General features: G+C 35.5%; 1 protein-coding gene across 2 annotated transcripts in view; it reads left to right on the top strand.

Annotated features, from left to right (window-relative positions):
- EML5 (EMAP like 5) overlaps window positions 1–16,165 on the top strand; it is a 123,658-nt gene that overhangs the window by 15,815 nt on the left and 91,678 nt on the right. For both annotated transcript variants that reach the window (XM_074824898.1, XM_074824897.1), the window contains exons 2-5: window positions 5,560–5,719; window positions 9,317–9,415; window positions 9,974–10,042; window positions 12,678–12,863. In XM_074824898.1, the coding sequence (XP_074680999.1) occupies window positions 5,560–5,719; window positions 9,317–9,415; window positions 9,974–10,042; window positions 12,678–12,863 (514 nt within the window). The remainder of the gene's footprint in view (window positions 1–5,559; window positions 5,720–9,316; window positions 9,416–9,973; window positions 10,043–12,677; window positions 12,864–16,165) is intronic.

Raw genomic sequence — 16,165 nt, 5'->3', positions numbered from 1 at the left:
GTGGAGGACGTGGCTATGGAAGGCAAAAATAGGCATCTGTGTAAAGTGGCCTGTAGTTCCCAGAGTCTTTTCCCTCAGTTTTCATCCTTGATGAGTTGGGAACTTTACATCAGTGTTACTGTACTCATTCTCTCACTCTTTCCTTCTCTTTGAAGTTCATCTGGTCTTTTTATTTTTTTTTTCCCCCCTCCTGCTGACTTTTTGGAACACATGGGAGCCCAAAGAAATTTTTAGGATTCTCTAGGTTGCTTATAAACATTTCTTGTTAATCTAAAAACATTTAGATCCAATAGGGGAGAATATGGAATGGTAATGAGGTAAACTGCAGCTGGGAATAATCTATGTTCATCCTCTCTGTCTCCAGTTCAGATTCTTTTACTTTGAAGTTGGATGCTTATACAATTTAAGGAATCTTCAGAAAGCTATATTTGACATTATTGGTGCTATGACAGTAGCTATATGGAAGACCCAGTAGTGATGCTCTAAGATGAGTACTGCTTTGTTTTGTCTATGGGAAGTAAGCGTGCTCTGACTTGATCTGTCTAAATTTTGATGAGAGATGTTTGCTTGTTACAGCTCTTCCTGCTTTAACAACTTAAATAGTATGACAGAAATGGTTTGTAGTTTCTCCTGTCATTCTTTCTGGGAAAATACAGGTACATGGCAGCAAATAAGAAAATATCCACAACTATATGTAAAATGTCTGTAAACATACAATGAAAATATTTTTCTGTATTTACTCATAGAAACAATTTCACACTTGAAATTAACTCTTAATGAATAGATATCTGAGATGCTGTTATTTTACTGCAGTATTCCTTCATGCATTTTTACTGGTGCCCTAGTTTTATGAAGCTCAGGAGTAGTCACATGAACATGTTCTTGGATTTTCATCCAATATTGTTGCTAAGGAAACATCATCTTTAATACTGTGTCCTTGTCTGCAGCTTGTCTGTATTAATCAATGCCTGTTAATGCTCAGCACAAACCAAGTAAAGATGAAAAAATAGCAATTTCTTTTATAATAGTCGATTGTAGACTAATCTCCTTCAGGATCCCATACCACCACAAATCTCACACAAATGGAGGGTCATGTCCATGTCTCTGGTCTCATCCCAAAGAAAGTATGGACAGTTCTTATACTTTTTTTTTTTTTGTAGGCTGCCATTAATATTTAGTATCATTAATCTAGCATAGGTATTGTACAGTGCATGGATCTCGTCAGAGTGGTGGAAATGCTTACATGCTGCTCTAAAGGGGAGAAATAACCTTTTCTATATGAAGTATAAAAGAGGAGCTTGAATGTGCTAAATTGAGAAACATACCTCTTTTCAGTATACTGTTGAAATTGTAATACTGTATTTCAGCCTTCTTTGACTATCTATCTAGGAAAAGATGGTTAGAGATATCAATGGAAGTCTCAGTTCTCTACAGATCCAGCTGTTTGGTTTTGTTGCAATAGTGACAAGCAGATTTATTGAGTTTTCTACTTCTGAACTCTTCTGAAAAGTATCAAATTTTACAGCCAATTTCAAAATTAATTTGACTTAGCAGTTTGTTAGCCGAATTCCTGCTTTGTTTCATGGTCCCATTTGTCTTTTGGACATTTTCCTTCATATCTGCATCTTCAAAGACACTGCGTTAGGTCTAACATCTATCTGTTCTTGAAAAGCTCAGGTCAGAAAGGCTGGAGGCAAGCAAAAAGGCCTGAAGAACTTTTCTCGTTAGGAATATTTGTTTCCTTTTTTGGACAAGCAGTGATATCTCATTCATCAGCTTAGTCATCCTTCAAGGAAGAGGAGAGAAATCAGGCAGAAGTTTACAGTCTAGCTGTGTGGGCTAGATGCAAGCACAGTTTCAGCAGTCGAACCTGGATAGGTCATCTCAACTTTCATTACCAGAGCTGTAAAAGAAACATGAGTTCTTTCCTTCAGAGTGCAGAGCTTCTCATTCCACTAAGCAATCTCCTTCTCCCTAGGAGAAAAAATGCAAGAAAATCTGTGTGAGGGAGTTAGTGTACTTAAGTCCACAGAGCCCACACCAGCAGATTTGGAAGCTGTCTTAAGAGCAGAGCCACACTCCTGCTTTTCTGCCTGCCCTCAGGGGCTGACTAGATGGATAGTAAGCAACTACTTCAAATACCATCCCAATAGTTGTACACCTCCGTAGAGGTGTCTTGGAGATCTTAGGGGTATCTAGAACGACTCATACTTGTTTGATTCTGTTAACTGCGTCATGCCCGTGAGTCAACATAGTCCCTGTACAGCAAATGTTTATGGTTATCCATTTCCAGGCACCCATTGCTTTCTGCACTAAGAAGCTATTTACAATGCATTGCTCAGGACTGTTTTAGTAAGTTCATGAATATGTGAGTTGTATGAATGCTTTTACTCTAGAGGTTAGACCAAGATACTGTATTTTTGTATTGATTGTTACGCCTGTAGGGATTGCTTAATCACTCATAGTCCAATGAAAGAAATGAAAAGGGCCTCCATATTGCTTAAAACTGGAATCTAATCCTTGAGTTCTGATCAGGACTTATAATTTCAGACCTGAAATTCAGCATGGTGCCCCATGGGTGTAATAATAGCCAAAACATCAATATTAAGGAAAAGCATCTTCATATCATTCATGGTTCAAATGAAAATCACTTAAGTGTGGCAGTTCATTTTTTTTAGTGTTGGTAATAGAAATAGAAGTCCCTTGACTCTTTCCATGCTTCCCTTTTCCATGTGTCCTGAGAGCCAGTGAAATAAAAATACTTGCAAGTAGTACTTTAACCTATCCTTCACTCCTTGGTCTGAAAGAAATGATGAGGGAAGGTGTTTTCAGGTGAGTATTTCTTCAGCTACTGCCAACAGCTCTGCTGTTCAGTTTCCCTGAAATCCCTGCATATTGGCATTTTTTAAAAAAAGCTTGCTGTTTTAAAATATTTACTGTATATTTATTCTCTTCTACTTCCAGTGACTGTCTATAAAGGTTGTTAGCGATTTACTGTAGAGACAGAAATGATAGGGGAAGGACATCAGTAATTCTATGGTGTTTTCTGTTGTGATTAAAATACAGGCTTTGGATCTTAATTTATGCTGCATCATCCCATATCAAGGCAGAATTTGAGCTCAGTTGTTTAAGTCAGTATTTTATATCATGATACAGAAAGAATGAATACTATGATATTGCTATTAGTTATTATTTGCCATTTATTAATTAGAAGGGAAGGAAACGTTCTCTGTATTCACCTAATACACTTCGAGTGGAATTGATTGCCACACTTGGGATAAGACAGTGTTTTCCTGGGCTTTGGTAATGCCTTTACTGCTGCCCCTTCCATCTCTAATGAGTTGTGTTTGTCGCTTCTGGTCTTTAGTTAAAAACATGCTAAGCTAATTTTTGGTTGCTGGAAAGTGTTTTGTAAGGTGTGGCGTAGGGATGCTTTTGTGTGTGTGGTCAGGGTGGTGCCTGAGTGTTTTGCAAACTTGGGGCTGTGGGGTAGTTTTCACTTTCCTGAAACTCCACAATGCACTAATAGCAGAACTAAGTACATGATTGAAGAGGTCATGAATCAGTCATAAGACTGCTATGTTTTTACTTTTTTTCTTAGTTTCAGTCTTCTCTCCCCCCCCTTGCATATTCTTTTTACTTCGCATATTCCTTTTACTTCATTTCTCTTGAATTTCTTTACTGCCCATGTGGTCTTACCTCTCTGTGGTGTCATCGTAAAAATTAGATCATTTTGAATGCAGCATTTTCTCCTCCTCCAGATGCTTTTCATTTTTCCCCATGCGTATGCTATCTGCCTGTGTGTGCTCTGGGAGATGTGCAGGTGTTAGTCAGGATTAGGTGGCAGAACTGAAATGAAATGTGGTAAGTTTTGTCTACCAGCTCCTTTCTACATTGTTTTTTAATTATGAAGTTGCTCTGTCAAATAAAGCAGGAGGGAAAGAACCAGAGAAATAATTCTGGGATTGAAGAGAAGCAGAGTGGGGAAATGTTGGTTGCTTGGTCGTGGTGCTGAGGATAATGTGGAGTAACAAAGAAGACGAATTCCTGTAGAAAGGTTGGAAGGTCCAGAGTCTTTTTACGTTTGAAAGTTTGAAGTTAAAGGTTCCTGTCAGAGTTGTGCATGTGGAATTTGTTAAGCAGTATCAACCAACTGAAATGCTGTATTAAAAATACAAAAAAAAGAAAAATGTATCGTGTAGTATAGTATGACTTCATGAAATATTAAGCAAATTCTAACACGGTTTTCTTCTTTTTGTATATAGAAAATATACATCTTTTGATTTAGATCTTTTTTTTATGGTCACTTCCTGATTAGCTTTACCCTGAGGATTTCTTCTATGTTTCTAGACTCTTCTTGTCTCCACCCTTTGAACTTCATTTATCAAAATCTATGTTCATGTTTAAGATCATTTTACCATTGCAAAGTGCTCGACCTTTCTCCTTTCCAAGTGAGGCTGAGAAGATAAATACATTTAGTGTACATTGTTAGTGGTTCTGTCCACCAGTCTCTCAAGATCATTACTCTATGATTACTTATGGGAGGAGATTTTTTTACCAAAATTAAATAGCCAACTTTTGAAATTTTATCTTCCTGATATTACACGTGGTATTTCTCACATAATTTTGGACTGCCCTAGTCCATGTAGAATATCATCAAGTAGCTTGTTTGGGTTTCTGTTAGAATATGTTCTTACTTTTCTGTATTATGCAATACAAATCTTCAAACCTCATGTCCTCCCTTGCAGCTTGCTTGCATAAAAAAAAAAGAAAAAAATCTTGCTGACTTGCATGCTTTCTAGCTTGGTTCCAGATTTAACAAAACAGTTGTGATGATCCGCTTTGAAAGTCTCTGAAATACAAACTAAGAAAATCTCTGCAATGTTAGAAATGTGAAAAGTTAGTAATTATTCAAAATCAACTATTCCCAATTGTTCTATATTAAAATTAACACATTTAAGATAATCTTCATCTCACTTCAGTTTAGTCATCTGAAGTCTAGTTATAACATCTAGTCTAAGCTAGTCATGCTTTGGCTTGCTGTATGATCAGTGGAGAGATAGCTTCAGAAGCCTATTCAATCCTCATAAAAAGGATGTCAGATAATATGTGGAATGAAGCACTTCTGGAGATGCATATCTCTCAGCTTGATTATAGATGTGTAGATAGCTAAACACTAACTTTTGTTGTCCATCCTTTGTGTTTTCAAATGTCAAGAAATAGAAAGAAAGGGAAAATAGATTTTATTTTTTTTTTAAGTGCATGAAAATCTGACCTAATTTAATAAACTCTGTATTTTGGAACAGAGGATTAATGACTATTCTGCAGTTAGCTTAACTGGAGAAGGCTTGAAGGTTCACATCCAAGAAAGGTGGTGGGTATACTGTATTATGGGAATTTTACCGTAATTGTGGAATCCGTGATACAAAATGACTTGTTAATATCTACTATCAATGGGAAAATATTGTAAAATAATTTTTAAGGAAAAATATTAATGCAACCTACTAGGCAAAAGTGAAAGTTTCATGCAAAAATATTTTATATCTTTTTCTTTGGCAGCCTTGCTTTGCATCCTGAACGTGTGTTGGTGGCAACAGGTCAAGTTGGAAAAGAACCATACATCTGCGTGTGGGACTCATACACTGTGCAAACTGTATCTGTTCTGAAAGATGTTCACACACATGGTATAGCTTGCTTGGCTTTTGATTTAGATGGTCAGGTATGTGATTAGTATTCTTTTTTCAAACACTTAAATAAATTGTTTATCTGTCAGAAATCTTGTTATGTAGCTTTTTCTTTTTTTAAGGAAGTATTCAGGTTTTATCTGCTTATTCTCAAGTTGAGGCAAAAAGTTGGCAGTAGTAGTGACCGACAAATATTCACATTTGTCAAGAAAAGCATAACTTCAAAAAAGTTTTGCGTGAAGATGAGATGGTAGGCAGATTCTTGTGGTCTGTGGGCCACAGTTCAGGGTAACACCAAATGTTTGGAGATAGTGGATCTCCCTTGTGCAGGGGTGTGTCTTGTGCAGAAAGTGATGGCAGTCCCATTGTGTTACTCATCTTGGACTCCGAATGTCTTCAGGCAGTATTCCCTTCTCTGTCATGCATTGCATGCATTGATGGCTCTCCATGTTTTGATTGTTTAGACTCGTATCTGGGATCTAAGTGTCAGGAAAAAGGTTTTTTTGATTATATTTTGTTACTCTAAAACATTATCTGAGTAGTAAATTGGTTCTCAGAATTGCTACCTGTAAGGGAGATAATTTTTACCAGACACTTTCTCCTGTGAGTAAAGAGGCTTTCTTGATTGATGTATTGGAAAATATACATTAGGTAGCAGCTGAGGAGGTATTGGCCATGGAAGTCCTTTCTGCCGTTGTGCTCTCCTGGTCTTATGCAGCACTTGTTTCCCTCCCGCTTAGCCTTGCAATGTGATACTCAGATTTAGCTACATTCTCAGTTCCTTTCACTTGCTAAAAAGGTCAGTATCTGTTACTTACATCCTCACTTGAGAAAGCAGTAGTATTACAGAGACCAGTTGCTGTCCTTATTAAGACAATATCAGATGGAGCTCTACTAACCACAAATAAGAGGAAAGCCTAGCTATAACTTGTTTCTGTTAAAACATACTGTACTTGTTGTAGGGAGGTTTTGCATTTGTTGGAATGACCTACAGATTTTATCATTTAGGTTTCTCATTGTTTAGGGAGTCAACTTTCAGAGTCAGCTTCTTTCTAGAACATCATTTCTGCTTGACAGTGCTATCTTTTCTCTATGCTTTTGTCTGTGTAACTTGTCACGTCACTTCCTCACTTGAACACCCTTAATAATTTAAGGCCAGAATGTATCTAATTAGGATTGAAGTCCCCTCATTCTTTTTTAGAATGCAGTTATGCATCCTCTGTGTGTATTGGAGGGAGTTGAATGTAGATCTGTGATTTGTTCTAGGAGTACCCAGCACTGATTCTTGTGTTTAAAGCCATAAATGGTTAGAATTTAGGTTGTACACTTTCTCAGCATTTCCATGTGATCACCTTTTTCATTGCATTTATTAGAAATCTGAGGTCTCAAAGGAAAGCTGGATATAGGTTTTTCAAGATCTGCATCTCAAGAATTGTCTCCATACGGAAATACAGTAAAACACAAATCCAGTTCAGAAAGATCTGCAAAATATGTTAGTTTACATCTTGCCTATCCTTATAAATCCAAATTTGTCAGAGTCGCTGACCAGGTTCTTTTAGCTAGTTTAATGTTTGATATTAAACATACTTGATATATTTGGCGTTATATGGGATTTTGATTTAGTAGAGTGTTACAGCAATATGCTGAAATCACAGCACAAGAAATTGCAGTATACAGGTGAATCACAATAAAAATGTGGTTCCTGTTACTGGTCTATATATGATCACTGTCATGATGCTGGGCATCTCCAGTCGCTGAGAAGGAATATGTGGATTGAAGTGAGGTCAAGCCCATTGCCCTCTTCAAAGTTTGTTTTATTAATCGTTCAGTTTTTATACTTCATGTTGGGGTATGCCACACACACACTCTCCTCCCCGCTCCCAACTGGTCTGGCTAGCTCAGGAAGACGTTATTTATTATTTACTTATTATCCTTTGTTAAATGCCTTGGGGAGCCTGGTAGTTCACTGGTGAAGCTGTGTTATCTAAAACCAAGGTTACCCTCCAGTCTCCCCAGTGTTGAGAGAAGTTCAGCTTGCTTTATGATACATTCTTCCCTGAGCTCACTGTTGTTTTTGCTCTTCTCTGAGCTCTGCTCCACTGTGGGGGTGTGCTGGTTGGTAACAAGATTTTCTAGTTCTTGGGAGAACCGAGAACATAATTTAATCTCCCTTTTTGAGAAGTCAGTGTATTGGCTTATGTCTGGAGTGGCATCACCCAAATTTTTTGTGGTGGGTATGCAGTAATTGTAAAACTAGTCTGCATTTACACCTCTCATTCTGCAGTAGGACTGGAATTGAACCGCTTGGAAGTGTAGCTGGAATTAAAACTGATGTTCCTTCCAAGAATGTTTTCAAAGATGGAATCGAAAGATTGGACTTTGTGGTGTCTCAAAAATTGAAGTTGGCATAAATAAATAGGGAGCATGGATAGCAATTGTATTTAACTTGTTTCTTTTTCTTCTCATAATCTTGGATCTTTTCAGACAGTAAAGAAATGATGTTATTTGGAGTAGGTTTCTGTCTTTGGGAAAAAATTTACTTAAGTTTGAGGTTTGCTTTTGCTTTTACAAACTCACATTGATAATCTACATAGAAATCGAAACTAAATTTGCTTTAATGTGTGTAAGTATTAACTGCTGAACAGTGGAAAAAAGTTTGTGCTAAAGATTTGCAAAGCTTTCATTTCTCAAAATGTCACAATTTATGCATAACCTGAACAAAAAGACTTAATTTTCTTTAAAAACAAAACTCGAAATCACTCAGTTTCTTTTTATCTGATCTTTAATACTGTTAGTCTTTCTGTTGAGAATTTCTGTAGGGAAAAATAACATTTTGACTGGTTAACAGATGCATTAAAAGTGGACTCTTGGCTAATATGATCAATGATTTGTGTCAAGAAATCTGTGCAAAATATCTTCACAGTTGAAGACAAGACAGGCTGCAGAGCATAGGAAGCTCTCAAACACTTGTTTTTCCTTATTTTCTCAGAACAATCTTTTAGTCCTTACTAGTTCTACAGTTTAACTGGCTTCAGACTCTTTCTGAATATTAAAGATGTCATGAAATTTGTATGTTTGGGGTCTTGCTGGATTTTGGTTTGAGAAAGGATTCAGAAAGGAATAGTTACTCATACATGTTTTGAAGAATTAAGCAAAAGATTTCTAAAGCTTTTAACTGTTTTTAATATTTTGTTTGTTTCCAGTAAGATCGAAGAAAAATTTTTTTTATCTTCTGAACTTGTAAATACTTAAATTCTGCAAGTTAATGTAATTAAAGGTAAACAGGTGTAGTCTTATTACCTTCAGTGAGGTTATTCCTTTTTGCAAATGTTTACTGACTGCTGCTAGACATGTGTGCTATATGTCATTATATATGTTAAACATCATAAATCAGAAATATGTTGTTATCCGAGAAGATCTTGCTTCAGTTATGACATCGTGAACATAAAGAAGAGATGCATCTATGGAAGCTTTGGCATAAGATGTATCTTTAGTTTTCTTCTATATCGAAATGTAGCTATTGCTTCTAACTCAAATATGTTATGAATGTGTTACCATTCAAAATTATGACTCTAGCTTTCATTAATAGATTGAGTTATTTTTATTTATTTATCTAATTTGGACATTTTTAGCGTTTGGTCTCAGTTGGTTTGGATTCGAAAAACACAGTTTGTGTATGGGACTGGAGAAAAGGAAAATTGTTATCAATGGCTCCTGGTCATACAGACAGAGTAAGTATAACTACAGAATTTGAGTGTCAAGGTAGTTTTAGTTTGTTAAACCATGTCTGTGTATAAATACTAGAGCTATGTCTGAACAAGAGACACTTTATGTTTTAGAAATTGAATTTGCATAAAGTTTGGATATGTATTGATATGTGAAGATATATAAGATATGTACATTTATTTCTAAAATGAAACGTGTAACTCACCGTTTATTTGAGTATGGTTTGTTGAGACTGTAAGTATGTAGGGGGAAGTACAAAATTAATGCACTTTCTAGACACTAATCCCCCTATGGGAAATCAAAATACAAATAATTGGTTAAATTTTTCTAGTCTGTAAATGAACCTTAATGTTGTTTTATCATGTGTTGTAATTAGGAAAAAAACCAAACAACTAATATGAGCTATACGTTGCAATTTCAGTATTGAATGAGGGGATTAAAAAAGTCATTCCAATAGTTCCATTAAAAGGACTGTCTGTTAATTTGCTACCAGTTTTTACCATTTTAACTGTCCTATAATAGAAGGGCCATCTCTGCTGACATCCTTGGGTTTTTTTATGCAGATATTTGATATTTCTTGGGATCTGTACCAGCCAAACAAGCTCGTCAGCTGTGGCGTAAAACACATCAAGGTAATGAAATAAATGTTAATTCATAAAATCTTGAAGCTGCAGTAGCTTATAAAAGATATAAAAATAAAACCTAAAAGGAATATGTAATTATAATATGGAAGGTCCTCTGTAAGAATAATACTACTTCTTAGGAATTGTAGTCATGGATCACACCTGACTACACTAGATACTTTACGAGATACGTATAGTGGAAGACAGACCATCTCTGCTAAAAAGAGTTCATGCCCTGACAAGGAGTGCAGGAGTAATGAACCAGTTATCAGTAGCATTGTACGTAATGATCACAATATAATTTAAAATTTCAGTTGTCTAAAACATGCTGTTTGAAATCCCAAGCAGCATAAGAGAGGGTGCATACATTTGAGGTGAGTCCAGGTACTCCAGCTTCTGCTTCTTGAACTTAATGAACTTAATGAATTCTCGAATTAATGGACTGTTACGCTGCACAGGTGAAATGAGTTGAAAAACCATTTTTTACAGTTTGAGAGAGTATGGGAATACAGTGGAAATAGAAAGGAAGATGCTTGATCTTTCTTTTAATTCTTTTTTTTTTCCTGATGTTATTCTTACCTGTGTCATTTTGAGCACTCTGTACCTGTTACAGGATTCATAATTTGGACAGTTCATGTCTTTTTCAAGCAGAGTTTTGATGAAACTTTTCAGGTTTGTTTGATCCATGTACCAACTGCTGTGCAGAAGCAGCTTCTTTTTCAGGTTTAACTCTGTCATCAGGATTATCAATGCTTGACTGCCATCAGATACATTTCCTACAGTCACTGCCTTCTCACATGCACTGTCTTCTGTGTTACCACATAAAAGCAGTAGATGGCAGCTTGAAAGTTCTGTATTGCTCTTGTGCATAGGTTCCTATGGGGGGAAAATGTGCTGTGCTTTATACAATGAACTTTAGATCAATATAGATTAATGGTTAATTGGAAAAAATATTCAATGTATTGGCTAGATTGCATATGTCTTTGATTTATCATAGTGTTTAGCATGTCATTTACAGATTTCCATGAGCTTGATTAATAATGATCTTTTTTCTACTTCAAGATCTAAAAGGACTGTTATACTAATAGTGAGCTAATATTTGCCATCAGTGATTTAGTATATTTAAGATGGCTTTATGATGTCAAAACATACCTATTTAGATAAGCAGAAGTTTATTTGAGCAACTTTTAAGGCTCTATAAAGCCTTTTTAAATAACAATAGCATTTTAAAAATAATAGATGTTTCCTTCGAGAAAACATTAACCAAATATCTGAATCCTAGAGATTTACAGGCATTTGGATGAGGCAAAGATTTTTGTTGATGTGTATTTTTCTTAAGCCATCTTTCCTTTTTGTTCTTTAAGATATCAACAATTAATTCATGTTTGTAATAACATATTTTATCCTTATATAATATTTTATGCAAATTGTAATACTACTCAATCAAGTTATGTAGATAATTCCAAGTGAACTGATACTGAGGAATTACTTTTCTTAGATACGTTACCTCCGTATTTGAGCTAGGTGTTTGATTTATGCAGTGATTGTGCAGTTACTTCTCAAGCAACAAAATAATCTATGATGTGTACTTTGCTTGAAGAAATACTACTTAAAGTACAGGGATTTGTCTAATCAGTATATGGTTATTTCTTAGTTACAGTATTGCTGGTACAAAAATCTTCATTGTAACTGCTTATGTTATCCTGTATTAATTGAAGTCTTGGCTTAGAATTTTAAATAGATTATTGGCAACAGATTTGTTGTGAAATACAGTTTCATAAACGTGTATGCAGGGAACATGCTGAGACAATATAAGAGTAACCTGTCAGCAGTGATGAAATAAATGCTTTCACATTTTGCACTGGAGTACTTCAGCAGCTTGTTGACTTTTCAGTGCGCATTTACATGTTTGGACAGGAGGATTTGAAGGGAATATGCAAGTGCTTCTTGTCTGCAGAGATCTCAGAAACTGGGGTGTAGCTGGAGATTTGGTTGGCAAGTATCACTCTGACAAGTGACTCTGCATGTCTTTAGTTTAGGAGTCATTAGTACATGTTGGATCACCTACGAGGAAATTCACTCTCATGTGGTTGCTGTAATCACATGCTAATGATCTATTAGAAAGTTCTCAACAGTGCTGCCATAGATGGCTGCTTTACATGATCAGTGGTTCTGATGAGAAGTGGTAAGTCTGTAATAAAACAAGCTGCTTTCAAACAGAGCAAATGGCAACCTTATCAGAATTTACATGCTTAGATTGCATCTTTAAATGGCTACAGTAACATAAAGTACAAATGCAGCATTTGCAAAATGGAGGTTTTACATCAAAGAAAGATCAGATAATTCTATTATGAAATGCTTTTCAAAAATGACTGAGAATACAACTGACTCACAAATTCTAATTTGAAAGAATTTCAGTTTGATTCAATACTGATACCCTGAAACTCTTTCCCAACTAGTCTGCTATGCTGATTTTATGGAAGGATAAAGTTGGTTAATACAAAAAGTTGTTAACGAACTAGAGAACTAAGGCAGGGAAAATGATGATGTCTTTTTGAGGTAAGGTACTTCTCTTTCAGATGTACATATTAAATTATAGTATATTAGTGAAATATTCATCTTTCTGAATCACTTTATGTTGCAGTTCTGGAGCTTGTGTGGTAATTCATTGACACCAAAACGTGGTGTTTTTGGCAAAACTGGTGATCTCCAAACTATATTGTGCCTAGCCTGTGCAAGGGATGAAGTGACATACTCTGGTGCATTGAATGGAGATATATATGTATGGAAAGGAATCAACCTTGTACGGACAATACAGGGAGCACATGCTGTAAGTATATCTCTTTAATATAAAATGTTAAATAGATTTCTGGAGAGCTGGAAAGGGCTGTGCAAGATCACCTGGTCTGTGTTCCTAAACAATTTCAGTGATAGAGACTCAGTATGTCTAATTTGAATTTTTTTTTTTTCTCTTCTTTCTTTCTTTGTGTTGCTTAAGATCACTGTTACGGTAGAAAGTGAATGCTAGACTGAGAAATACATTTAGGTGTCTATTTATGTACTGTCTTCCATTATCACTGATGGGGGACTTAGTAATCAGTAGAGACTGGAATGCATTTAAGTTTACCCTTAAGTAGACATGTATTACTCTGTTCAATTACCCATGCGTGCTTATATATAGTGACATTTTATATACCGGAGTTGAGTATATGGCTGCTTCCCCCAAAGAATAGGGATCTGTTTTATCTGACTTTGTTTTGTGGATGTCTGATTAATCCCAAAACATATCAGAAGGCCTGGACTCCTATATTTAGGCAATTGGTGTTGAAACAAAGAAACAGGTCCCCAGAGAGGCTGTTGAGTCTCCATCCACGTTTCTGTCCATTTCGAGATAAACTCAGCTGGACATAGCCCTGTGCAGCCTGCTGTTATCTGACCCTGCTTTGAGCAGGAGTTTGGACTAGAAGCTCTCCAGAGTTTTCCCCCAACATCAGCTATTCTGTCATTCCAAGAATTGAGTCCTGCTGGCTGGTTGCCTGATAGGTCTCTAGCGTCCATTGATTCTATGAACTGTAGTGTAGGCCCAAACACCTAGCTCCTTTGTAGGCACACATGTTTAGCCATTTTAGCTTGACTCAATCACTCTTCCGTGTCCTGTGTTGCTGCTTTTTAGTGTATTCATTCATCTTTTTAGAACAGTATACAGCTTTGAAAAGTGAATTCATATCAGTGAAAGTTAATAAAATTTTTCAAAAGTCCTTGATAAGATTTTCTTTTAATCAAAATGTTTGATGTGACTATGAAGTGATTGTATTTTTGCTATTTAAGTTTTCATTGTATTTTCCATATTCTTTCAAAGCATATGGTTTTGTGATTAAAGTATGTAGCAAAAAAACACTTAGTGGTTTGCAATCTAATTTGTGAGTGCCAGACTATGAGAGTCCTCGTTTCCTCTCATGGTAGTAAGTCATATACGGTAATATAATGTGAGATTCAACTTCTAAAATTGTCCAAGTTTTGCTGTAAAAAGAAAACCAATCAATTTCTGGTTGTTTTAACCTATGAGGCGTGAAACTGCTAAGGTAACTTCATGAAGCTATATCATTTATTTGCTGGTCGAAGTTTGTTTTTTGTTTCAGAAAGCACTGTACTTTCTAGATAATATTTGAGGTTCCCTAATTAACAATTTAAAATAGAGTGAAAATGTAAGCTTATGAGTTCCTATATTGCAGCTTTGAAATTCTAGGTAAAAATCAATAACGGTTAATTATTTGTTCTTGTAAGAATGTGTTTGTTTTAACTGGCAGTATTGGACTGATATAACTGAAGTATTATAATCATTCTTTATAATTTGATCAGGTAGAATGGAGGGGACAAAAAGATGATGAATGATATGTATGTTGGAGAGGTTGCAGTCAGTCTATAGTGAGGAGAGTGTTCATTTACTCATAGCTTAGAAATGTACCTTTAGGATGGTTGCAGCTTGTTGACTTAACTAGTAATTTAAAAGCAATTGGACTGCTTATTCAGACAGCTCTATAATGACAGTGTATCCGATTATGAACAAAAATAAAGTTACGAAGAACATAAGTGTGGGAAACCTATCCTAGACTATGTATTTTGCATTTGAGATTTTTTTATATACCTATAAATGTATGTATATTAAAAAAATGAAATATATATATACACACACATATGCATACTCTCCTGTATGCATCTATAGAAATATTAAATGTATTCAAGAAGGTCCAAATTATAAACCAAGAAGAATGAGGGGATATTTTAACCTTCAGATATTTACTGGTTCTTATTCTATACCTTCAGATCTGGTTTTAGCATTCATATTTAGTGTTCAATAGTGTTCTATTCTATTCTATATTTTCCTAAAGTGACATGGACATTTACTTTCTGATGTTGAGGTTAGTGAAATGAAATTTTTAAAATGCTTATATTGGATATACAGACCTGGATTCCCAGAGGAAGAAGTGCACGTCTCCTATCCAAAACTGATCAGGAAAATACTCTCCCATCCTGTTTGGTGTTGTAGGAGATACCTGTCCTGTATATTCATATATTTGCTACTTGGAGTATTTAAAATAGCAACAGTTTATTTCTCAGAATAATGCAGTGCTTTTCAGCAGTTTCAGTATGAAATGAGCCAGCTGATAAACATAGGATGATGAGAGCTTGTTACTCCATTACCTTATGTGCTGTGTCAGTTCTCTGTTGACCACAAGATCAAATTTGAAGTGCTCTGCTCCTTATCTTCAGTAGTGTCAGTGGATGGAGCTCAAGTGACCTTGGAGTAGGTCTCATCTAGCCTTCTATTTTTGGCTCTGTCCTTTAGGCTCAATGGAATTGTACTTTGCAGTATTGAAAATTAAGTAGGGGTGCTAGTCCATGGCTTTGGAATTAATTTTCACAAGAGATTAGAGTCATTACAAATCTTGCCAATTTCAGGAAAAAAAACCCACAGTAAAATCTCCTCTGGAAGCTTACTTTCCAACAAAATGAAACCTTGTTTTTCAATAAAACATTACCTTAAAGGATAATATTGTCAGACTGTTGTAAGCACAAAATATAGCAGCTTGGAATAAGAGTGCCTCTTCAGCCATACTAAACTATTAACATATTTACAGTTATTTTGTACTTAATTTTATAAATCATGTCCTTCTTACTTATTCTTTTAAAAGAAAATGCAAGTGTAAATGGTAACATTTGTGATGTGCATATGTTGTTAAAAGCACAGGGTGCACATAATGGAGAATCAATACAAATTTCTGTTCAGTATGCTAAGTGTTGGAATTGTCATCCCTGCATGCCTGTTTATCATCCCACATCATTACTCCTCAACAAGCTTGAATTAAACTGAAAATTTATTCAAAGAAAACATGTCTAATTTGCATAAAGTACCATGTATTCTTTGCTTGCAACATAAGCATTCCTGAGATGCAGGAAAACATTTTCTAAAGCATGTTAATGATGTGGGGATATAGTCCATCCAGCTGGCAATGGTCTGCGTTAATATAGAAAACAGATTCTTTTAAACAGTTGGCTGTTTTTGTTACAGTTACCCTAGCTGCAAAGATATTTTTTACTTTAAGAGTAGTTCAATGTGAAAAATAAATCATG

Source organism: Strix aluco, chromosome 4 (genome assembly GCF_031877795.1).
Source record: "Strix aluco isolate bStrAlu1 chromosome 4, bStrAlu1.hap1, whole genome shotgun sequence".
NCBI classification, from domain to species: Eukaryota; Metazoa; Chordata; class Aves; order Strigiformes; family Strigidae; genus Strix; species Strix aluco.
The sequence above is the reverse complement of the archived record's forward strand: the minus strand, read 5'-3'. Positions and strand labels throughout refer to the sequence as shown.